The sequence below is a fragment of the Cokeromyces recurvatus genome (genome assembly GCF_025118155.1).
Source record: "Cokeromyces recurvatus strain NRRL 2243 chromosome Unknown BX663scaffold_8, whole genome shotgun sequence".
NCBI classification, from domain to species: Eukaryota; Fungi; Mucoromycota; class Mucoromycetes; order Mucorales; family Mucoraceae; genus Cokeromyces; species Cokeromyces recurvatus.
Genome location: NW_026251394.1, coordinates 565,489 through 589,609, shown reverse-complemented (window position 1 = coordinate 589,609; position 24,121 = coordinate 565,489). Strand labels below are relative to the sequence as shown.

The following is a 24,121-nucleotide window of genomic DNA, read 5'->3' as shown; positions in this document are numbered from 1 at the left end:
TACTGAAATTATAATAAAGAGAAGGATGGTACGTACTGTGGTTAGTATTCGAATATTGAATTGAAATAACCTGTGACAAGAGAAAATGATAATTGATATACAGTTTATCAAATAAGCCTCTTATAAACAAAATCTTGTATGTATAAAAGATAGTTCTAAACTATAGTAGTTTGCATATGAATTCAACGCATAATATGATAAATAAATACACTTGAAATAAAAAAGCTGATTTGCTGTGAGAAGAAAGGTAAAAAGCATGAGTAATTTAAATCTTCTGTATTAACGAATTCATTCATTTTTATTTGATAAGATTTATAAATGGATCATTTGCTGTAGCTTTCAATTCTTCTGTTTCTGGCAAAGGAAAAATAATTTGATGCGCATGTAGCATCATACGAAAAGTGGCTGTATAGTCTTCTTCATAATTATAATCGCCTACAATTGGATGCCCAATAAACTTTGTATGTAACCTCAATTGATGGCGTCTTCCAGTTATCGGAGAAAGGCTCACTTTAGTTACTGGAATCGTCTTTTCTGTACCTGTTTCCTTATCTTTGTATTGATATTGTCCTCGTTGAATGACTTGTATTAATGTTTGCGCAGGCTTTCCTGTACTACTAATTTTCATACGAAAGTCATGATTAGGATCTTCAGCAATGGGTTGTTCAATAAAATAACTGAAAATTGATCAGGTTAATGTTAAGTCATTTTATTTAATTTTATTTTATTTTTATTTTTATTTTTTTTTCCTTCCTTCCATTATTTACCTATCATTACGTAAATGACCATTAAGTATTGCCAAATATGTTTTTTTCACTTTGCGTTCACTAAAAAGTTTACTTGCAACAGCAGCAGCTTTTTTATTTAATGCTAATACAAAAATTCCTGAAGTAGCGTAATCAAGCTGGTGGACATTTCGAAACTTTGTAATTTCAGGGAATTGTTCCTTTAAAATACTTTCAACTAAAAATTATATATACATAATCTAATTGATTTTATCATAGACATCTATTCATGTACCTGAAGGATCAGATCGATTAGAATAATTTTGAATACTACAATCATAAGGCTTATTTATTATAAACCAATCTTCATCACGGTATACAATGTCAATAGGTTGTTTTAATCGTTCCATTTATATACAAATAAATTTATTTTTATCAGGGCATTGGTCAAAAAATTGATTCTATTTGAACTTTTTCACTTTATTTTTTTTTATTTTTTTTTTTTTAAAAAAAAAAGAATGCGGGAAAATTATTATATATGCTAATATAAAAAATTATATAATTATTATTCTAAAGCAAAAAAAGGGAAAGTAATAATGGTCTTCCTCCTTTTTTTTTTAAAATCTAGAATTAAGTTTACGCAAAATTTCGGATCGAGCATCTTCGCTCAACTTCTCTAATAATTCACTGAATCCTTCTACAACAGCCTCTTGATCTGTAACACCAAGAGTTACAATTTGTGTCTTTGTAGCGTCAGTCTTTAATTTTTGAATACGCTGGTCAATAACACTAGTACGCTTTTCAAACCATTCAGAAACAAGTTCATCGGCTTCTTGGAAATCAACTGATTCGTTATCATTCATAAACCATTTTTGAACGAGGTTATACATATCTTCACGAGCCATTGAGCCTTTAGTGGCAGTGACAATCTTACGGAATGTATATTCTTCACAAAGACGACGACGAACACGCCAGTAAAAGTAATGACGAGCACGACGCCAATCAAGGGCCTTTCGAATCACTCCCTTAGCCATCATACGACCTGAACGATCATGTAGATCAGCAAATTGAATAGAGATCTGTTGGTATACTGGCAAAAGCTCTTGTTCGCGAGCTTCAAGTTTTGTCTTGATCGAAGCCTTCTCTTCTTCACTCTTACCTTCCTCTGATAATTGCTTCTTTAATGATCCATAGGTTGTATCAAGTCGAGCCATGGTTGCAAGTAAAGCAGGCTTACGGTATTTGATCTCAACAATACCTTCAGGTTCCAAGACACCACCACGAGCATTTACATCTGCATACATTTCCATCATATCCTTATTAATAGTAGGATCCACAACAACCCATGCGCCACCACGAAGCTCACCATTAGGAATAATATAAACAAAGACGGGTTGTTTATAATTGCTAAGGGCATCCACAATCTGCGCACCATATTTCAAAACTTCATTATACATATCACGCTGTCCACCCGAGAAACCACGCCAGTTGGCGAAAATCATCAGTGGTAATTGCTCACCCTTATTGAAATCATTGATAGCCTGTGCAGTCTTGTAAGCTGAATTGGGGAACCAAACACCACCTGCTTCCATAAAGACCTGTTCAGTAGAATCTGAGTTAGCAGGATCGGCGGGAACAATGTTTTCAACAGTTCTCGTTTCTACAGAGACAACACCCATCGGTATACCTCCTAAACGTGCACGACCAACAACAACTGTACGAGCCCATCCACTCAAGGTTTCAACAAAGGAACCTTGATCAAAGAAGCCACTTAAATATTTACCATTTTCATTCTTACCAGCCAAAAAGAAGCGAGGATCAGATGGTCCCTTGGGTGGAGTATATTCAATATCACGATCAACAGGGTCAACATCCATACGCATCGTAACTGGCGCATTACGAACATGAGGAACAAATGAAAGCCATTGAACAATCTTTCCGACACCTTCAAGGTCATCCTCTGCTGTGAGATGAGAGACACCATTTTTGTACATGATTTGAGTGCCACCCAATTGTAAATTAGAGGTGTAAACCTCACGGCCTAATACTTTATTTAAGGCAGGGGCACCAGTTAAGATAATCGGCTGTCCTTCATTTTGAATAGTACGTTGACCAAGACGAACAAGATAAGCACCAATACCTACAGACCGACAGGTTACGAGAGTAATGGTAAAGATATCATCATAAGCACGTGAGGTAGCACCAGCAATAAGACCTGACCCCTTCAAGTTCTCAACACCAAGACCATCCGTATGGCCAATGATGTCGGTAATCTTTAGACGTCTCTCACCTTCATCTTGAATCTCTTTAACCAAGACGCTCTTGGTATCTCCTTGTTGAACAAGTGAATCGTAATCAGAAGGTGTCAAATAAAGATATTTGTAACCAGCACTAGGATTTGAGGCCTCCTTCCATGCTACCTTGAATTGACTAATAAGTTCTTCAGCAAGACCAATACGTGCACCAGAATTGGCAGATAAATAAATACGAGGGATACCAAGAGCTCTTGCAAGTTCAGAAGCTTTGTAAAAGACTTGATCTTCAGCAACACCGAAGGAACCAATCTTGAAGGTAATATCATTAGCAATCGCAATCACCCGACGTCCACTAGGATACTCAGGGGTACGAAGAGTCATAATCCAGGCAACCATGCCAACTGTATTCGTGCCGGGGGCACGATCGATTTCTTGAAGGACACCATCTTCATCAAGAACTAATTCCTTTGCTTCAACAAGATGATCGTTAGGTTGTTTCAGCATAGGGTTACGCTTGATGGCTTGTGCCCATTGGTTATAAATGGTTTGACGGAAGAGTTCAGGGAAATCATAGACATAGGTGGTACCCATCAAATGAGCCTTGTAACGACGAGGTTGAAGCCATTCCTTTGTAGGATAAGGTGTAGATAAAGGTTGCATATGCATAGCGCCAGGGATCTTATTGACTGACTTGAGAACCCATCCATTCTTCTCTGTCTTGATTTCCTGATAGACTTCAACCTTCAAGATAAATCCAGATACATTGTCTACTGTGAAACGCATAGGGATAATCGGAGCATCAGGTCTCTTGGATTGAATATTGAATCGAATCTCTGCTCCTGTCACACGAAGCTTCCAAAGACGTTTACCATGACGATCCACGAAATCTTTCAGGGCATGCTCCACATCATTAGCCTCAATTGCGAAAGTAGGAATAAAATTGATAAACAAATGATTACAGTCCGAGTTCTTGTATTCATGACTCACAATCTCAAGTGTATCCAGGATATCGGTCAAGAGACGGTCACTTTCAGAGATCAAGTAATCGGCGGTACGCATCGAACTCTTGACACGACCAGGACGAACCAAGGCGCGAATGAAGAAACGACAATCCGAGGGATTTTCTTTAGCAACTGCATAATAAACATGCATTTGTCGATTTTCAATGAAACAGGGCTTAATATCAAAATTCGAAAGACGTGCTAATTCAAGTTGATACGCCATTGCAGGTTCAATATGTCGGATTGTCTCATCTTCCTTATAATCTTCACGTTCACGGAACGTGTAATAATCTGGCCATTGATTATCACGGCATACGACAACTGTGATACGACGAAGATGAGCACGTCGGAAGGCTTCCGTATTAGAACTAATTATTTCTGACATTTGCATTCTAAAGGCTGTACTGTCGATTACATCATTAGCACGAAGAGCAATATTCAGAATGTTTTCCATACGATGTTCCTTGGGCTCATCATGGTTACGTTGTAAACTAGGAGGAAGAGGTTCTTCTTCAAAGGCGGTCAAGATACGAGGGAGCTCAGCCTGAAGATCTTCAAGAGAATTACAAGCAGTCATGGCACCTGTACGAATAGGTTCCTTTTCTGTCTTATTAAGTAAGAAAGTAAGGTCAGAATAAGAAGCGATACGCTTGTTTGAATCAATACTACTGGCCGCTGTTTGAAGCAAAAATTTCCACGCAAGAATATAGGGTTTATGTTCAAGATTATAGGCAACATCTAAAATCTTATAAGCATGATAAGAACGACGACAGTAAACTTCAATGGCAGCTAAAGCAATATAGGGATCAGTATGATAAAAGAAATGAGGCAAGACATCAAAAACATTGAACTTTGTATCGATGAGGTCCTTAAATGCATCATAGCTAGGTGTACGATATTCAACATCACCACCATAGACAGATTCGGTGACGGAACTCTTCAAGATTTGATACATTTGTGCTTGACGCTCCTCATAGGAAGGTAATTGACAAGTGATCAAAAGCTCACGTGCCTTTAGTGCAACTTTTTGAGTAGCACGACTATCGATTTCAGACAAACGTTTCAAGATAGGTGCAAAGAATTTATCAAGAGCATTCCCACTTGATGAAGAACTAATCAAGTCAAGCAACATGAGAACAACATTATTCTTAATGTTCACCTTAGAATGAGACAAGACTACAGCCAACACTTTGTCCAAATCATCTTTATGTTGATCCCTGAGAGACAAGATAACTTCTTCCTCACGCTGTTGATTAAAAAGGATTTCAACATCATAATATTGTTCAATCAATTTTGCATAAACATTATAGGCATGTTCTTTAAGTCCGTTCTTGAAACGCTCAAAGACAATGATTAAGGGAGTAATTGAATTTCGGAAGGCTGCTACTTCTGATTGGAGAACCAAGTTATCACGAGCAAAATCTTCAATTAATTTTTCGAATTTTTGAGCAGGGAAATCAAGATTAGCAGCGATAGATTCATCAGTTAATTTGTGAATGGATGTCTCCAAACGACCAGGAATGCGACCTGATAAAGCAGACATGACAGATTTCAATTCAGAATAAGGCAAATTAGGATTAGTCAAAATATCAGCTAAATCCTTGACAACAGTTTGAGCAAGAGCTTGATTATCATAACCTTGAAGAATATATTCAAGTGTAGATTTGGCAGCATTAAAACGCTGGATAGGTTTATCACCAGTGATATGAGGTTCGCCAAAGGTGGGAACAACGCCATTGAAAGGAATAGCATGTTTAACACGACTAGGATCGTCGAGTGATAAGATACCTATAATGTCACCTGCTTCAAGAGTAGCACCAGCTTGCTTAATGAATTGAACATGACCATCCTCAGCTGCAAGTAAAGGCATATACATTTTCATAACCTAATATGTATATATAAATTAAATAAAATACTAGTTTTTTTTTTCTTTGTCCAATATATTCTTTTTTTTTTTTTTGTATCAATATATGAGAAAAATAGTACTTTACCTCAATCTCGGCATAAGCGTCACCCGCCTTTATATGATCGCCATTTTCAACAAGCAAGTTAACAAGCTTACCAGGGGAAGGACTTCTTAGTTGAGTAGGATCACTCTCCTTTTCGAGAAGACAAGTTTTACCATCAATCATGAGGCGAGTAGCTTGCACTTCTTCACGGGAATAAGTAGTATGCGATCTACCATCAATTGAAATTAAAAGACCACCATCTGACAAATCACGAACACCTACTTGAGTCTTGGATCCATTCAAGTAGAGTGTATAAATATTAGGTGCGGAACGAGCAACGGTAAAATTATAACGAACTTCTTCATAAATGAATTCGACAGAAAAGACAGTTTTGAGAGCACCCTTGTTAGGGACCTGACCTTTCTCAAGAGATTGTTTGTATTGTTGGAAACAAGTTGATGAGGCCTTATGAGCCTTGGTGGCGGCACCACAGAAAATGGCCAACATCGTATCAGGGCGTTCTGCGGTTAGTTTTTTGGAGATCAACATATCCAACCAACCTGTGTTAATCGTGTTTTGTTCAAAGTCAGGTGTTTCGAGCAAACGAATGATGTATTCAACAGTTGTTCTGAAATCACCACGAATTGAAAGTTCTTTAAGAGCGATAACCATATTTTTGCGAGCTTGTTGACGGTTTTCACCATAAGCAAAGATATGACCAAATTGAGAATCAGCATATTCATGTAAACCACCAGCGGAGACAACAGAGAAATAACCCCAGACATTGGTACTTGATCTAAAGTTAAGTTCATGCATGATACCAGAAGAGGGTTTAAAGCCAGCATCAGGGTTTTCAGCCGTGATACGAACGGCAATAACATGACCCTTAGGAGTAGGACGACGATGACTGGTAAGAGAATTAGGATCTTCAAAGTTAAAATCAATTTCTGAGGTACCATTAGCTTGAACACCATAAAGAACACGAATATCACGGATACGAGAAAGGGGGATACCCATTGCAATTTGAAGTTGAGCAGCAGGTAAGTTTACACCTGAAACCATTTCTGTCGTAGGATGCTCAACTTGAAGTCTAGGATTAAGTTCCAAGAAATAAAACTTATCATCCTGATGACTATAAAGGTATTCAACAGTACCAGCCGAGACATAACCTACTAATTTACCTAATCTAACTGCAGCCTTTTCCATTTGTTCAAATACATCTTGTTTAGCAATCGTAACTGGAGCTTCCTCAATGATCTTTTGATGACGACGTTGAACTGAACAATCACGACCAAATAAACTGATGGCATTACCATACTGATCTGCTAAGAGTTGAACCTCTAAATGACGAGCATTACCAGCCAACTTCATGATAAAGACAGGAGAACCCGGGATTTCACCTTGTACTTGAGAGAATAATTGGGTGAAATTGCTATTGTCTTTAACCATACGAATACCTTTACCACCACCACCTTCAGATGCTTTAATCATCACAGGGAAACCGATCTTTTCAGCAGCTTTAAGCCCTTCCTCTGCTGTTTTAACACAAGCTTTCTGGTAGATATGATCGGGGACAATTACGTGACCGGATGCATCCATCTCTGTTTCTGTAATACCATCACCGCTCCACCCCATAGTAGGTACTTGAGCACTCTGTGCTACAATTGTGGATGAAATTTTGTCACCTAATGATCTCATTGCTGAAGCAGGAGGGCCAATAAATACACATTTATTCTTTGATTTGGCAAGCATTTCAGGTAATCGTGGATTTTCAGAAGCATGGCCCCTATTCATTTATATATATATATATAATATTTTAGAATTTTTTTTTCTTTCCTATATTCTTCAAAGGACTTACCAACCAGCCCAAACGGCATGAACACCAGTTCTTTCAGCAACATCAACAATTAATTCAACATTAGCATAATTATTGTTGTTTGTTCCACCGGGGACTTCAACATAGTTATCAGCCATACGAATATATTCTGCATTCGCTTTTAAATCTTCGGGTGTTGCCATGACGGTGAATTCAATTGCTCTTTCATTCCCAAAGGTTTCATAAGCCCATTTTCTTACTGAACGAATTTCCTTCATAGCAGCCATACCGTTATTAGCGATCAAAACCTTTGAAATCACAGTATGACCTTCATGTGCTTCAACAAAATCTTTTACTGGGCCTGGAGAAGCAGTCTCAAGAGAATTGCCACCTATTTAAACAAACAAGTTAAGTTTAGAAAAATTAAAATAAAATAAAGACGGAGAGGAAAAGTCTAATTAGTTTTGTTGACTATCGTTATACCTAAAAAGTGACTAGATAAATTTTTTTTATCAACCATTTTGAAATTGTTATTGTTATTTGGTATAGAAACAAGAAACTTTGTTTATATTAATGCACGTTCAAAATTGATAAATATAGAGGGGAGTATGTGTGTAAGAATTATATACAATCGAATTAATATCTATCCCTTCTTTCTCTATTGATTGCTCTTTCCAGATAAAAATATTAAAATTAAAAAAAAAAAAAAAGAAGAAGAAGAAAGAAGAATGTCGAGTATAAACTTTTTTCTTCCTCTTCTCCTTTCGCCCCCCACCTTTCCTGGTAATAAAAATAATAATAAAGCAACTAAAGCTAGAAACTGAGATAGAAATGATTGCCAATCATTATAGAGAATACCCCAACAAGCGGGAAAGTTAAAATAAAGCTTTTTATTTTATTTTCTACATTACTTTATGTTCGATTTTGGGGACAATCTTGATCTATTGATCCTTTTGGGGTAAAAGAAAAAAGTATAAACAAAGGTTTAATCTTTGTAGATAATTCATATATTATATCATTTTTTTATATTTTACCCCACACTATTGCTTTCTTTTTATTTTTTTTTGGTTTCATATTAATTATTTTTATTCATTTATTCATGAGTTTAATTTAAGTGATCTATTTTCTCTTTTCCTTCTAGTCCCCGCCAGAAAATTAAAAACATATTTTTTTTTATGGGGGTAAATTAAATGTATTTTAAATAAATGTATTCTTGTTATTTATCTTTCCCTCCCCCAACAGGATATTTACCCCTGGTTCAAGAACAATAAGCGTAATTTTTTTTAATAAAATTCTTTGATTTGAAACAAAAAAAAAAAAACAAGATACAAAATCATCATCAGACTGTTTATATTTTTATTTTATACAAATAAATATTGTTCCTTCATAAAATTTTACCATAACAACTGACAGCATTTTTTATTTTGTAAGGATTTTTTCCTTCTTCCCCCCTTTTTTTTTTCTAACACAGCCATAACATTTTCTAATACTGATTTTTGATATTACACAAGAATAATGATAACCGGAGAAGACAGCAAAGTGAGTCAAAATATTAAAATATCTCTGTGCTTGTGTAATAAAATATACAAATATGAGTAAAGAAAAAAGGGCCATACGCTCTTCATAAATTATTTGTACATTATGGTAATAAACCTTTTTATAGAAACTTATTATACACACAACTTTTGCATTATAGTATGCGAATTTTATTATACAGATTCTCTCTTCAAACAAGTTTCAAAGGTTGATTCTGAGTAATGAAGAACCTTACAATATACTTTACTCTACAAGAGTTAGTTTTCCTTGTATTCAGGCTTTCAGTTTTTTAAAAAGTTTCTGTCTGTCTCACATGCTTATGGCCGCTTTTTTTTTTCTTTCTCTCTCTTTTTTTCACTTCATTCGTTCTTCATCAACTTTCATTTATAATTGCTCATATCCAGACTCATTGAAAAACTTTCCTAAATCATCTTCGTTAAGAATCCAAAAAAAAAACTTTGTATTATAGAGTGAAAAGGAATTTTCTATCCCTCCCTCTCTTAATTAATTTGCAAATAAGAATTTTACTTTTTTTTTTTGCGGGCTTGTAAGGCTGTAAAGAGTTTATTAAATAAGAAAATAATAATACAAAGTGGAAGTTTATCTTAAATAACTAGATTAGGTCAAAACAAGTCAAAACTAATGAATAATATACTTTCACTTTAAATAATTTAATAATATACTGGACTAGCTCGTTTTTTTTTTCCTTGAGGTGGATATAGTTTTAGTAAAAACCAAATATTTATTGTTATTAACTACATTGATTGAAGAAAGGAAACTTATTTTGTAAAAAAAAAAAAAAGGATAAAGATATAAATTGACTATTGAATTTTTTTTCTGAGAAAAGCAAACACAAGAGCCAAATCAATCGTAGGCTTATATAATCGAATAGATATTACCTGGTTAAGCAGTGCGATAATAAAATCTATTGGGATATCTAAACATGTATGTATATAGTAGAAGAAACATGGTGACGATGTGTGATGGCTGATTTAAATGATCTATACGGTATATATATATATATATAAAGAACAGCATAAGTCACTATCATATATGAATGAATATAATAAACTCCTGTCACCATCATCTCCCTACTGTTGTTATGTATATCATAGTTTACTCTTACCTACCAATTTTATTCACAAAGGATATAAATACTTTACAGACTATAATTATTACAAGAAGATATATTCTTTTGGATACTTTTTCTTACAATTAATAACCCATATTTAATAAGTTTCTATATACCTTTTTGAATTCTTTTTTTTTTTTTTTTTTTTTTTTTTTTTTTTTTTACTTTAAATAAAACATAAAAAAAAGGGGGTAATCACTGATGATTATCAAGTATAGATTAGATATTGTATTTCATATTTTAATAGATGCCTTGCTCTTGAGCTAATGCTTTAATCTTTTTTTTTTTTTTTTTTTTTTTGGTTTTATTATTATTTGGAAGAAAAAAGAACACAATCTATGTATAATCTACAAATTTATTATATATATAAAAGGTACAACGTTGAATATCACCAAGTTAATAGAGAAAAAAAAATAATAATTATGATACTCTCTTATCTATAAACTAATTAGTACTTTTTTTAATACAACATCAAGATTATTAAGGAACATATTTAATAATAATAATAATTATCATTTTTTTTTCTTTTTACTTTTTTATATAAAAATTCATGTAGACAACATAATAAGTTTCATTGAATGAAATAATTCTTTAATATCCATGGGGCATAAATTCAGTTGGAGTAAGATGATATTGCTGAATAGGTGGATTTTGATGCGTATTTTGATGATGAATCCAGTGACCAGCTGGAGAAGAAGGATGAGCATGAGAGAGTAAAGTAGGATGTATTTGTTGTTGTTGTTGTTGTTGCTGCTGCTGCTGCTGCTGCATAGGATAAGGTGGCATAGAAGAAGTCTGCTGATTGTTATGAATAACATAATAGTTTTGTTGGTTTAAAGATGTAGAAGAAGCAATAAGTGAAGGATGGTTCAAGATAATATCATTATAATTATTTCTCAAAGAAGAAGAAGACGAAGAAGGAAAGGCATCTAAACTTTGGTGAATCCTTTGTCCTTGGCTTGTATTACTTGAAGATGAATGATGACCATGTTGTGTATTCGCTCGTTTCTGTTTTCTCCACATTTTACGAAGTTCTTTAAATTCAGATGGCTGTCTTTTAGGTCCCTATTATCAATTTGCATGTTAAAACACACATCATATTAAATAACGTATTATTATTATTATTATTTACATGTCTTTGCATGGACACATGAGCATTTAAATGATTTAAAGTTCCATAAGCCTTCGTACAAGTTAGATAATTGCAATGATAGAGTCGCTCAACTTCATGATATTTTCTTCTCGGTCGTTTCCTTTGATTTAATCCAGGAAGAGGTACAAACGAGAATATCTTTCTATTATTGTTACTCATATCACTACTATCCTCTGTCATAATAACATGAGCAGCATGACTAGTAACGATAGGAACACGATCCACTATAGATGTAGGTGGTGATGGTAAAGGATAAAACTCGTCCTGACCTTCTCCACTTGAATGAGGTTGTAAAGAGGATTGAGGAAACATGGAAAGATCTGAAGAAGATGGCATCATCATATTATGATTATCAGAAACTAAGCCATATTGAGATTGTACTATTACATCTGTTGGTGGTGGTAGTTGTTGTTGAGATGGTAAGACATACAAACCACCACCACCACTACCACCACGTCTTGTTGATACTGAAACATGATTATTTCTCATCACATGGGATGACTCTGGTGGATAGATAGATGTTCTTTGATATTCCGTATCCTTTTTATATCGAGGAAAAGAACAAGAGGTTTGTTGCGACTTTAAATAATACTTGCTAACGCTATCATCTTTGTTATTTATATTACCATTTAATGAAAGATATGAAGATTTATCCAGTCTATTCTTTGAATGTTGTTGTTGTTGTTGGTGTTGGTGTTGATGATGATTAGAAGTAATAACAGCAGAAGAGGGGTTACTTGTATGATCCATTTCATGATTTGATGATTGTTGCTGATTTGACAGAGTCTTTTTTGAAGCTAATAAACATGTTAGAGGAGGTAATGAATGATGAGGTGAAAATAATTCATGATGAGAGTGAGTGGATACTGCTGAATTCAGATAAGTAGGTTGTTGGATAGTAGTCGCCGATGGAAAATAATAATTGAATGTAGAAGTACCTGAATTATAGTAGTTTATATCGGTGGTAGAAGAAGAAGAAGAAGAAGGCAGTTCAGGTACAGTTACTATAGTAGCATTATTTGTCATGGTGACATTTTTCTTTTTTATATTAGTTGCATTTGTATTATTAACAGGTATCATATCAACAAAGGAAAAAAAAAAAAAGAAAAAAGAAAAAAAAAACGGATAAAGTTTGATTAACTAATAAAAAAAAATTATATATTTGTGTATAAGAGAAAAAAGACAGAATTCATAAAATACATACGTACAGATATTATTGTATGTACCAGCAATTGCTTAAACGTATAAAATAAGTGGAGTTAAAAAAAAAAAAAAATCTGTTCAGTCCTTAAAAGGTTTGGAATTGATCTAATTCATATTACACTTAATAAAAAGCTTAATCCAATAAGAGACGTACATTAACCATTATATTATTACTTTGTTATCTTTATTACTACGTAGATCTTTTCTTCCTTTATAAGAAGAAGCTTTTTTAGTGTGACACGGGCAGAAAGTTTTAGGTTATTTTTTAATAATATTTGATTGCGTGTAATTCATTTTAGTTTGTTTTTTTTTAACACAGTCATCATTCATCATTTTTCTCTTTTTTCTCATCAATACGTATACATTTAGAAACGTCGATCCTCTCCACCTTTTAAAGCAAAATAGTCATGTTTTTAAAGCCTCTTTTTTTTTATATATAACATATCCTTTCATCCAAATAAACATATAACATGTAAATAGTCTTGGTGAATAATATATTATTTGTTTGATAAGAATTAGTTTCTATATTAACTTAACATCCATGTATATAAAGGACAACGGAAGAGTAGCTATTGTTATGACGTACAGCATAGCTTTTTTTTTTCCCGGGCACAATTTTTTTTTTAAATCACGAGCATAGATAAAAGCTTACTGAGATAGCGTCACTTTTTATTCGAAAGCGGACATAGTTTCATAACCTATCCCCACTTGAAGAAAAAAAAAACAGAAATAGAAATGGGTTATTTTATATTAAAATACCTTTTATTCTCTACTTTATGATGAGATAAATTTGTGTAGAAAAAGGAATTTGTTTACTGGAATAGTGTGTCATAACTTCTCTTCCAATCATACATAAATACACCCAACTTGGCTGATGACGTCCCCCCTCCTTTTGTTTTTGTTTTTATTATTATTGCAATTTTCTTCTTTTAGTGACACGTTATTTATGTATAAAGTATAGCTTACTATAATCAGATTTGCTTGTTTTTTTCTTTCTACTTTGTTATACATTTACTCATTGTTGATAAAAAAGTAGACTTTAAGGCACAATTGCTGTTGCTGCTGCTGCTGCTAATTAAATATTTCACGGGAAAAAATCTTCTTTTTTTTTCATCTTCCGATGGCAGTGTCAGGGATGAAGGAAATTGATTTGTAGTAGATTGTCAAATATGAAAGTCATAGTTACATATTTTGTAACTTTATAAAAATAAAGAATTTGTTATGATAACGTAGATAAGTGTGAAATCAAAGCGTTAATGGGCAAGTTTTGCTTTTCAAATAATATATATGTATATGAAAAAGAAAAAAAAAATTCTTATATATCTTGAAAAAAAATATATATATTAACGTATACACACATAATAGATTAGCTATAAGTCTATAAATAATTTATTTTTTTATTTTTTTTAAAGTTGAAGTAAATTTTATATATAGAATTATTTATTGTTAAGAGCAGGGGTGCTAAGAAGGGTCTTTAGGAAACCACATCTACGTTCAAGCGTTTCAAGGAAACCATGCATTTGATCACGATCCATTTGAAGTAAAAGAGAAACAAAGCGGGTATCTTCTGCCTCAAGGCCAGCTAATGGAGAATTTAAAGGAGATAAGGCCTGTGATGGTGGTGGTGGTGGTGTAGCACACGATTCAGGTGAATTTGAATGATTAGTTTCGAGGATCGTATTCTGCTGTTCTTGACTTGATTGTCGTGAGCCTTCAGATGCTTCGTCTATTGCTACTACTACTACTTCTTCTTCTTCTGTTTCGTCAGAATGCCAATCACGTCTACGTCTTTGTATAGTTGTCTTGCGTAATTCTACAGGACGATCTCGATGATGAAGTTTAGCATACAAACCACATGCATTGCAAACAGGTTCACCGCGTTCATTCTTTCGCCAAAGAGGAGTTTGAGTTTGATGACAATTAGCACATTCTTGTCCTACTGATTGATTGTTATTTACTTCTTCTGCTGTTGTTGTTGTTGTTGTTAAGGTAGTAGTAGTAGTAGAGGAAGAGGAGGAATCCTTTTCTTGTTGCTGAATAATAGTAATAGGTAAAACACGTTCGCAAGCATAAGGATGAGCACGAATTGTATGAGTCTTATTACGAACATGAAGAGGACGATGCGTATTGTATTGCTTATAATAAAGTCCACAAGCATTACAGAGAGAATGTTGACGATCAGGTGTTCTACGCCATAGAGGAGTCTTGGTTACTTTACAATTAAAACACTCCAACTTACGAGGAGGTTTAGTTGATTTCTGAGTATTAATCTTGATAGACATTGTGGATTGTCCTTGAAGTTGATTCTTCTTTGTTGAACGTTGCTTTAAACGTATGGGTTGTTGTTCCTTTACTTTTTCTTTTTGTTCTTGTTCTTGGCCTTTTCCAGTCTCAGTAGCAGCAGACACCTCTTCCGAATGAATCAATTTTTCTAATGCACCAAAGTCATAAGTCATAGGATGAGAGGTAGTTAAGAAATCATCCAAGAAACTATCTTGAAGTAAAGTATTAGAAGGACTATCTTGAAGTAAAGTAGTGGAAGGACTATCTAAAGTTTCGGATGCAGAAGAATCAGGGGATGAAATAGGAGAGTTATAAACAGAGAGTAATAATTGATCGATAGTAGGATCTTTGAAGAGGTCAGTAAAAAGAGCTTCATTTTCAGAAAAAGTAGGAAGTTGATGAGATAATGTGTCCAATTGCTGGAAGAGCAAAGGATCTTGATATGTAATAAAATTCAAGTTTTCTTGGATATTTGTTGTTGTTGTTGTATTCATGATGGATAATATTAATTGTTGTTAATAATTGATAAATGTGTAATTTGTGACTATTTTAGTTTGTATATGTGTATAATATAAATGCTGATAATGGTTTTCTTTGTTTTCTGTTTCAATCTACGTCGTTTCCTACGTGCTTTCCGTTAAACATATAATAGTAGGCCATCTTGTTTAATGTATTTGCTTATTTATTTGACTTGTTTCTTGTTATTATTTAACTTTTTTTTTTTTTTTTTTTTTTTTTACTTATTCTTTAAAAAAAAAAAAGGAGGAGTTAAAAAGATAAAATAATTAATTAATTAAAAGGTAAAAGTGTACATTTCACTATTAAAAATGTACACAACTCGATAAAATAAAAAAAGGAGGGTTTTATAGCTTGTTTAAAAGGGTTTCAGGAATTTAATTAAAATTAGTTAAGTGTATAATTTGCGCGTTTAGTTAAAGCAACAAAAAAGAAATAATTAATAGTAAGGGAATTTAACTAAAGAAAAAAATAAGCGAAGAAAAAAAAAAAAAAAGGAAATAAAAAGATATGCGTGCATAGTTATTTAAATAGAAAAAATTTTTTTTTTTTTGTACACATCAGCTTTTGAAACCAAAAGAATAACCCTAATGAGTCATTTCAAGTGAGAAAAGATGCTAATCCGGAGATTTAATTTTCAATTGATTGCTTTAAACCTACATTTTATATACAAATATGGAGACATAGATAAAAAGAAATTGGTATTATTTATATCATTTGTTATTATTTTAATTAAATAAATAAATAACTATAAACATAAATATAATAGAGCCTTATAGCTAGCTTATCTGTTTTTTTTTTTTTATTTTCATATACAAATAATATATATGGTATGTTTCACATTTATGGACGATACTAACACCAAATTTCCATTTTTAGAATACAAGTTATATCTTATTGGATGAATTCTTATCTCGCCAATTACAATGAATATACAACAATAATCGATATTATTCGTTTTAAAGCATAATAAAAAGAAAGTGTAAAGAGAGATATGATAGAGAAAAGTAAAAAAAAAAAAAAAAAAAAGGGTAAAAAATAATAAAATAGAATAAAAAGGAAAATAAAATAAAAAAGAAAGGAAAATTAGCAATATTTATATAAAATCAGAAATTTTTTAGGTTATTCTTGTTGTAGATGATGATAATCTACAAAAGAAGTGTTTGTATAAAAAAAGACATGGAGTTTTAGATAATCACTTTTTTATTTACTTTACATGGTATTATAATCCTTGTGATTTAAAATATCTCTATTACATAAGCAAGGGTATAAGTGAATAGTCGTATTTTCCTTTATTTATTATTATACGAATAAAAAATGGATTATTACTTGGTGAAGCTTTACGTGTTCACATCATTTTATGCTGTGTATTATTCTTCTTCTTCTTCAGTATCATCATTCCTTGTCTCTAAACCTTCAATAAATCCATCATCTTCTTCAATATCGCTTTCTTTTCCTTCTGCTATACGCTTCTTTTTTTCTTCTAATTTTGCAATTAATTTCTTGGCTGTATTAAATACCCCTTGTGTAGGCGCACCACAGGCAAAACACTTGGGTGATTTTTTATAATTTTTTAAAGCACAAGATTCACAAAAGTAATGCTCACAACGAGTCACGACAGGGTCTACAAATTCCTGTCGACAAATTAGGCAAGCAAATGGTAATTCATCATCGGAATCATCATCATCATCTGAAATGACATATTTAGTTGGATCACTTGCTCCAAAATGACTTTTATTCTTTTGTGCTTCTTCCCATTCTTTTTCTAATTGCCAGCCTGTCTTGTAATCACCACGGTCATGTAAGAAAATACAAGTATCTCCATAACCACAAAAACCAGTTTCTAATAAAATAAGATTCAGTATATAATATATATATATATATATATAAAGTAAATGAATGAATCAATCAATTCTACCTTTATAATCTTTACAAATATCTGGTTGATAATCAAATCTAGCTGTTACTCGAAGATTAGCAGGTGCACGTTGAGGTCCAATCGACATTTTAGAATTAAGAACATTCTTTTTAGGTTCATCCGTTTTATTTCGTTTATCTAATTCATTCTTTTCAAGTTCCCATTCAGTGTCATATCGTGTAGCATCACTCTTTTTTATGTTTGTAGATCGATCAGCAGCATATTGAACGCCAACTAAATCTTCCTCTTCTTCACTTTCATCATCTTCATTTTTCTTTGAACGTCTCTTGCGAGTACTTTGAACAAATGGATTTAAACCTGTTTTACGTTCTTTTGTGACAACTTCAGATACAACTTCATCCTCTTCATCATCATCGTCGTCGTCGTCATCAGAATCACTGCGAGTTTTCATTGGTGCTTTACGTTTACGAATATTTTTATTCGTTGATCTCTTTTTAAAGAAGGAGACTGAATCTTCTTTAGAATTAATGGGTATGATATTGTCTGTTGTATTGGACATTGAATTAAAAGGGTAATATTTGTGGAAAAAAAAAAAAAAAGCAAAGTAAATTAAATTCATCTACTGCTCATATAGAGTGAAATAGCAGTCATTTTCTTTAAATACCGGATTTACCAATTAAAATTATCTCTGATGCAAAGAATTTGATACAAGTTTATAAAAATAAAAAGGACATGGTTATTTCAGCTTGCTTTTGTATATAAGCATATCTTTCAATTATTTCCTCGTATTCCCTAAAAGGAAAAAAAAAGAGAAAGAGAGAGGTATGGTTTATACTCTATTTACATAATTTCAATTGTCCTCAACTCAATTATCTTTATAAACAGTTATCCCCTCATTCTAAACAGCTCTTATAAGTATTATGCTTCTTTAATGAAAGGTATTTATTCATCGTATTTTTTAAAACAAGTGGATATAAAGGCAAAAACAATGATTTATATTCACAAGTCTTGATTGTATCCACAACAAAACACACTGTAGTGAATCCTATAGTTTTATTCATTATAATGAAAATATCCTTTCATTTTATCAACTACGTTCATAGACTTAACGGTATAAAACGCAATTATGCTCCTTGCTTCCTCTCTCCCCTCCCCCTTTTTTTTTAACAATTTCTTTAGGGCTTTAAAGTATATCTTTGGCAAATTTCTACTTCACAACCCCAAGGAAAAAGTAGTATTTGTGAGGAAAAGATTAAAAAAAAATGAGCTATATTTTTATCTTAATATGCCAATAGCAAACATTGTTAATTTACCCATGGTATGTCGAATATGTTACAACAATAACAAACACACACACACACATGATCCTTTAATAGATCAAATACTATAGTTAGTGTACCAAAGTACTCGACGTACTAGATAATAAAAAGACAATGAACACTACATAAATTTTATAATTATTCCAATGGTAGCCGCCCCCCTTTGGAAATGAAATGTTTAATAAAGACAATGCCAAGTTTAAAGGTGTATAAATGATAATGTGGCAAAAAATAAATAAATGATTAACTAGATAGCTACTGTAGATGAATACTTACTACTTTTCCGTTAGCGCTATTTTTTTTTCTTTTTCTTTTTTTTTTTTTTTTTTTCTTTTTTTTTTTTTTTTTTTTTTTTTTACATCAAGTAGACGACTTATCATTCATGTATTCTCATTGTTGTGATGTTGTCTTGGCTTACAAAAAAAGTGATGGTAACACGGCTTCCACTTTGCTAAAAATAGTCATTCTACCTTCTTATAAAAGGTCAGCAGCCTTCTACACAAAAGACAATCTTATCAATGGAAAAATTACAAGTAAATAGGTTGCCTAAATTCCTTTTTTTTTTAACCTATTGAATTATTTTTGATTCGTCAGCATAATCATTGACATGTGAATTCTCAGATTTCTCATGGTCCTTATTTAAAATCCAAAGTCACAATAGTAATTTTGCTTACTCCACATTATTACTTGATTCAAATACAAATAATAAAATTTTCCCTCTCTCTCTTTTTTTCTCTTTCTCTTTTCTGTTTTTATTACATTTGAAACACAAAAAAATAATTCTCAAATGGCTTCTCGTCTTCAACAAGTATCTGCTCATTTAGCACCTAGTGACAATGTGGCAAACAAGATTGGAGTGAAATCACCTGAAGATGTTGTTATTGTAAGTGCACTTCGTTCTGCCATCACTCGTGCTCGTAAGGGAGGTTTTAAAGATAGTCTCCCAGAAGAAATCTTGGCGGGTGTCTTTAAAGCAATCATTCATCAAAGTAAAATTGATCCCAAGTTGGTGAACGATATTTGTGTGGGTGGTGTCTTGTCTCCTGGTGGGGGTGCAACAAACGCTCGTATGGCTGCTCTCTATGCTGGTTTCCCTGAAGCGACCGCAGTTAGTACCTGTAATCGTCAATGCTCATCTGGTCTTCAGGCTGTTGTTCAAATTGCTAATGCTATTCAAACTGGATTGATTGAAGTGGGTATTGGTGCTGGTGTTGAATCTATGAGTAAATTTTATGGTGCTGCCTCTCTTGCTCCTTCTTCTGAAAAGATTGCTGATGCTTGTCCTGCTGCTGCTGATTGTCTTATTCCTATGGGGTAAGTAAAAAAAAAATAGTTTCTATATGATATGTTGTTCTAAAAAAAAAAAATTCTTCCTTCCTTCCTTCTTTCTCTCTCCCCTTGTATATATAGTATTACATCTGAAAACGTAGCTGCTCAATTTAATGTCAATCGTACTAAACAGGATGAATTCGCAGCTGCATCTCATATTAAAGCAATTGAAGCACAAAAGAAAGGTTTATTCAATGCAGAAATTGTTCCCTTAGAAGCCACTGTAGTTGATAAAGAAGGTAAAGAAACAACCATCGTTGTTGATCGTGATGACGGTGTTCGTCCTGGCACTACCGCAGAGACATTAGCTAAACTTAAACCTGCCTTTGATGAAAATGGTACAACCACCGCTGGCAATGCCTCTCAAGTCTCTGATGGTGCTGCTGCTGTTTTATTAATGAAACGAAAGACAGCTGAAAGATATGGTTTACCCATTATAGGTAAATATATCACATCTGCTGTCGTGGGTGTCCCCCCCAAAATTATGGGCGTAGGACCTGCATTTGCTATTCCAGTTGCCATTGAACGTGCTGGTTTAAAGGTGGAAGATGTTGATATCTATGAAATCAATGAAGCCTTTGCCTCACAAGCTGTTTATTCTATTGAAAAATTGGGTATCCCCTATGAAAAGGTAAACCCTAAGGGCGGTGCCATTGCCTTTGGTCATCCCTTAGGCTGTACCGGTGCTCGACAGATTGCTACTTTACTTCCTGAATTAAAACGTCAAGGTAAAAAAGTCGGCGTTACCTCTATGTGTATTGGTACTGGTATGGGTATGGCTGCTGTCTTTGAGAGCGAGTAAAATCCACTATTATTATTATTTCTACGATATATATGTATGTGTATGTGTCTGTATTCCCCTCCTTACATAAATAATAAATAAAATACATGTAAAAAAAAAAAAAAAAAAAAAAAAAAAAAAAAAAAAAAAGAGAGCGAGAAAAAGAGTTTTATTTATTACATAAGGTATAATATATGTATATGTGTATATAAATATATGTATGTGTGTATGTATGTATGTATGTAGGTAGGTGGGTAGGTATGTATATATGTATCTATGTATGCGTGTGCATGCATGCATGTTATATATATATACGTATTAAACTATAATTCTAGATATCCTATTTGAACTCGCTCTTTTATCTCGTCCTCTTTTCTTGGTAGTAATTAAATCCTTTTTCATTTCATCTCTTGTAGAAGCTGAACCAAATTCCTGTAAGGACATTAATTGACCTTTAATCACATTTGAGCGCAAAACTTGCACATCAATCTGAAGATAACATTGCTCTTTATCAACATAGGCAGTCGTTTGATTATAAGGAGATAAAAGTGAAATCGTAGGTAATGACGATGATGATAACTGTTTGAGTCCATTATTATTCATTGTCAATGAAGCTAATTGAGAGAATTCCTTTGAATAGAGATAGACATGATTGTTACTATTATCACTTGTCATCAAACTCTTTTGTTGATCGACTAATTTATGATTATTGATCCACGTCTGAAGATCACGTGGTCGTACAGAGTCTAAAAGAACAAGATCGGTTGGTATCTCTTCTCGTCCTTCTTCTTTCATTATAGGAGGCAGCATACTATTATAAGAGACATAAAATAAAATAGGGTGAATTAATATGAATAGTGACCCATTTATGATTATTACCTAGATGAATCAATTAAAGGAAACTGATTCTTTTCCAATAAACCTGAACCACCTACAGTTAAACGATTGACAGAGCTTCTTGTAGGTAAAGTAAATAGAGCAAAAGAAAATAAAATAATCTAGTCACATAATAAATAAATAAATAAATGCTATTTTTCCTTCCCTTTTTCTTTATATATACATATTTGTATATATTTATATATATAGTTTTACCATGAAAACTACGCCAGTTGCTTTAGTTGTTGGTTTTTGTAAAATATCATGTTGCTTTTTATGTTGAAGATGCTGTTGAAGATGCTGCTGCTGCTGCTGCTGATGACTCATTTGAATAATCGTCGTCGTCGTTTCTTTTTCTTTTAATTTTTCTTTTAATTCTAAATTTTCCTTTTCTAAATTCTCAAGTTTTGTCTCTAATAAAGTCAGTTGAGATTGAAGTCTTTCATTCTCTACTAACAATTTCTGTTTTTCTTCTTCCAGTTGAGTTAAATGTTCTCTTTTCCTTTTACGTGATAACAAAGCAGCAGCTCGATTTTTGATTAATCTTTCTTGTCTCTTTTGTATTTGTGCTACCTTTTGTGCGTCTTCTTGATGAGGATGATTAGGAGATGGTGTGGTGTGACTGATGAGAGGTACGATAATAGGTTCTTGTTTAATAATAGGTGGTATTGATTCAGGTGGACGTGGAGCAAGTGGTTTTGGGGCTAATAAAGTAGGTTGATTACATAAAGAGGCTACCGGAAGTGAATCACGCTTCTTTCTTCCCCTTTTCTTTTTTGGTTGCTCTGAATCTGAATTTAATTGGTGATGGTGGTGTTGTTGTTGTTGCTGCTGTTGAGTCATTGTATTCATATCAATAAAGAAAGGAAATGTATCTAATACATTATTTTGTAAACAAGGATTCAATAATAAATCATGATTTGACCAAAAAGGAGCTGAATTGATAACATCTACAGTAGAATCAGCAAAACTACTAGTAGTAGTAGTGATAGGAATAGTATTAAAGATATCAGGAGTTGTAGTAGTATCCAGCATGAAATCATCATCCATCATTTGTTTTTCAGGTGAGCCCGTTATTTCTGATGAAGTAGTAGAAGAAGGCGATGAAGAGATATATTCTGTATTTAAATAAGACATGATCAAGTCTTCTTGTTCTTGCATATCAGGATCTGGTTTAATATATGTCATTTTTTCTTGCAAATATAAGGAGAAAGAAAGAGAGAGAAAAAGGGAAAAAGAAAAATAAAAAGTTTAGTGGAAATTAAATAAGGTAAGGTGGTTTTAAGGTAAGGTAAGGCTGTGTGTAATGTGTAATGTAAATTTGTATACTGGGTTTAAATTTAGAATAATAATTACTTCTATATTTATATTTTTTTTTTATTTTTTTTTATTTTTATTTTTATTTTTTTTTTTTATTTTTTCCTCCCCGACTAATAACTACTGCTACTGCTGCTTGTTAAGATTGATAAATTATTGCTCAGTCACACATTACTATTACTACTTTATTTCATTAGTTATTAATCTAAGGTTACAGTAGTTGAGACAAAGTTTATTTTACTATAATGAGGACTATGTGAGCTTTCTTTTTATGTATGAATGTCTATTTGTATGTTTGTATTATTAAAGAAAAAAAGAGGATGATAATTCCTTTATACACAAGTTTTAGTGATAATTGTTATGTTTCAACTACTATTAAAAACAAAAAAAGTGTCCGAACAGGCTACTTCTTTAAAGGAGTTCCCGTTGGTTCAATGGGAGTCGTGAATTGTCCACAAGAGAAAAAAGCTTCTTCTTTACAGTTACTACTGTAGAACATTATTTTTATTATTTTTTCACACCATTCATTGTTACACACACTTTTTTTTTTAATCCTTGTTAAACAAACATACTGATACATATATTACTTTTTTTTTTTTTTTTTTTTTTTTTTTTTTTTTTAAATGTCATGTATGCAAGAAAATCAATATTAACTTTATCACTCTTTGAAGATATCAATTATTGTGTGTGTGTCAGAATAAAAAAAAAAGGGGGTCTTTTCGTTTTCGATTTCGCTTTCGTTTTCGTTTTCGTTTTTTTTTTTTTAACTAGTAGAATCATGTATTCATCCTATTAGATCAATTGTACACACATACAAAAAAAAAAGGAGGAAGCTTTCTTTTCCCTTATTTACAACTTAAACATATTGAGTATAAAAAGTAAAATTTAAATTCATCGCCAACAAAGAGAATAATATTAAAAAAAAAAATCATCCGTTAACATTTCCTTGAAAACAACAAAACGCGGATTTATTCCTTTCTTCTTCTCTCTCTTCTTCACTGTTATAGGAGTATTTATTCTATCTCCGCTACCGACATCTGAAACTGAATTA

At 32.6% G+C, this 24,121-nt stretch overlaps 7 protein-coding genes across 7 annotated transcripts; 1 reads left to right on the top strand and 6 right to left on the bottom strand.

The window, feature by feature from the left end:
• Positions 1-264: 264 nt before the first annotated feature.
• Positions 265-1,225, bottom strand: BX663DRAFT_504805 (pseudouridine synthase). The gene is made up of 3 exons (XM_051526972.1): positions 1,021-1,225; positions 768-963; positions 265-677 (listed from the first exon to the last, which is right to left on the bottom strand). The coding sequence occupies exons 1-3, from the start codon at positions 1,133-1,135 to the stop codon at positions 299-301; spliced, it is 690 nt and encodes a 229-aa protein (XP_051384345.1). The 5' UTR covers positions 1,136-1,225; the 3' UTR covers positions 265-298.
• Positions 1,226-1,342: 117 nt separating this feature from the next.
• BX663DRAFT_550741 (acetyl-CoA carboxylase) lies at positions 1,343-8,266 on the bottom strand (the record flags this gene model as incomplete). The annotated part of the gene is made up of 4 exons (XM_051531232.1): positions 1,343-5,866; positions 5,973-7,716; positions 7,789-8,137; positions 8,230-8,266. 4 exons carry the CDS (start codon positions 8,264-8,266, stop codon positions 1,343-1,345), a joined length of 6,654 nt encoding a protein of 2,217 aa, XP_051384344.1.
• Positions 8,267-11,005: 2,739 nt separating this feature from the next.
• BX663DRAFT_485179 (uncharacterized protein) lies at positions 11,006-12,593 on the bottom strand (the record flags this gene model as incomplete). Its single annotated transcript, XM_051524596.1, has 2 exons — positions 11,006-11,479; positions 11,547-12,593. 2 exons carry the CDS (start codon positions 12,591-12,593, stop codon positions 11,006-11,008), a joined length of 1,521 nt encoding a protein of 506 aa, XP_051384343.1.
• A 1,543-nt stretch (positions 12,594-14,136) lies between these two features.
• Positions 14,137-15,790, bottom strand: BX663DRAFT_504798 (uncharacterized protein). Its single transcript, XM_051526971.1, has one exon. It carries the CDS (start codon positions 15,545-15,547, stop codon positions 14,207-14,209), a length of 1,341 nt encoding a protein of 446 aa, XP_051384342.1. The 5' UTR covers positions 15,548-15,790; the 3' UTR covers positions 14,137-14,206.
• Positions 15,791-16,600: 810 nt separating this feature from the next.
• On the bottom strand, positions 16,601-18,206 carry BX663DRAFT_504795 (uncharacterized protein). Its single transcript, XM_051526970.1, has 5 exons — positions 18,083-18,206; positions 17,488-18,019; positions 16,899-17,412; positions 16,786-16,818; positions 16,601-16,717 (listed from the first exon to the last, which is right to left on the bottom strand). Exons 2-3 carry the CDS (start codon positions 18,005-18,007, stop codon positions 16,940-16,942), a joined length of 993 nt encoding a protein of 330 aa, XP_051384341.1. The 5' UTR covers positions 18,008-18,019; positions 18,083-18,206; the 3' UTR covers positions 16,601-16,717; positions 16,786-16,818; positions 16,899-16,939.
• A 1,318-nt stretch (positions 18,207-19,524) lies between these two features.
• BX663DRAFT_452102 (Thiolase, N-terminal domain-containing protein) lies at positions 19,525-21,027 on the top strand. Its single transcript, XM_051523774.1, has 2 exons — positions 19,525-20,081; positions 20,178-21,027. The coding sequence occupies exons 1-2, from the start codon at positions 19,555-19,557 to the stop codon at positions 20,896-20,898; spliced, it is 1,248 nt and encodes a 415-aa protein (XP_051384340.1). The 5' UTR covers positions 19,525-19,554; the 3' UTR covers positions 20,899-21,027.
• On the bottom strand, positions 21,005-22,616 carry BX663DRAFT_504774 (uncharacterized protein). Its single transcript, XM_051526969.1, has 4 exons — positions 21,970-22,616; positions 21,757-21,875; positions 21,518-21,688; positions 21,005-21,437 (listed from the first exon to the last, which is right to left on the bottom strand). The coding sequence occupies exons 1-4, from the start codon at positions 22,603-22,605 to the stop codon at positions 21,410-21,412; spliced, it is 954 nt and encodes a 317-aa protein (XP_051384339.1). The 5' UTR covers positions 22,606-22,616; the 3' UTR covers positions 21,005-21,409.
• Positions 22,617-24,121: the final 1,505 nt, after the last annotated feature.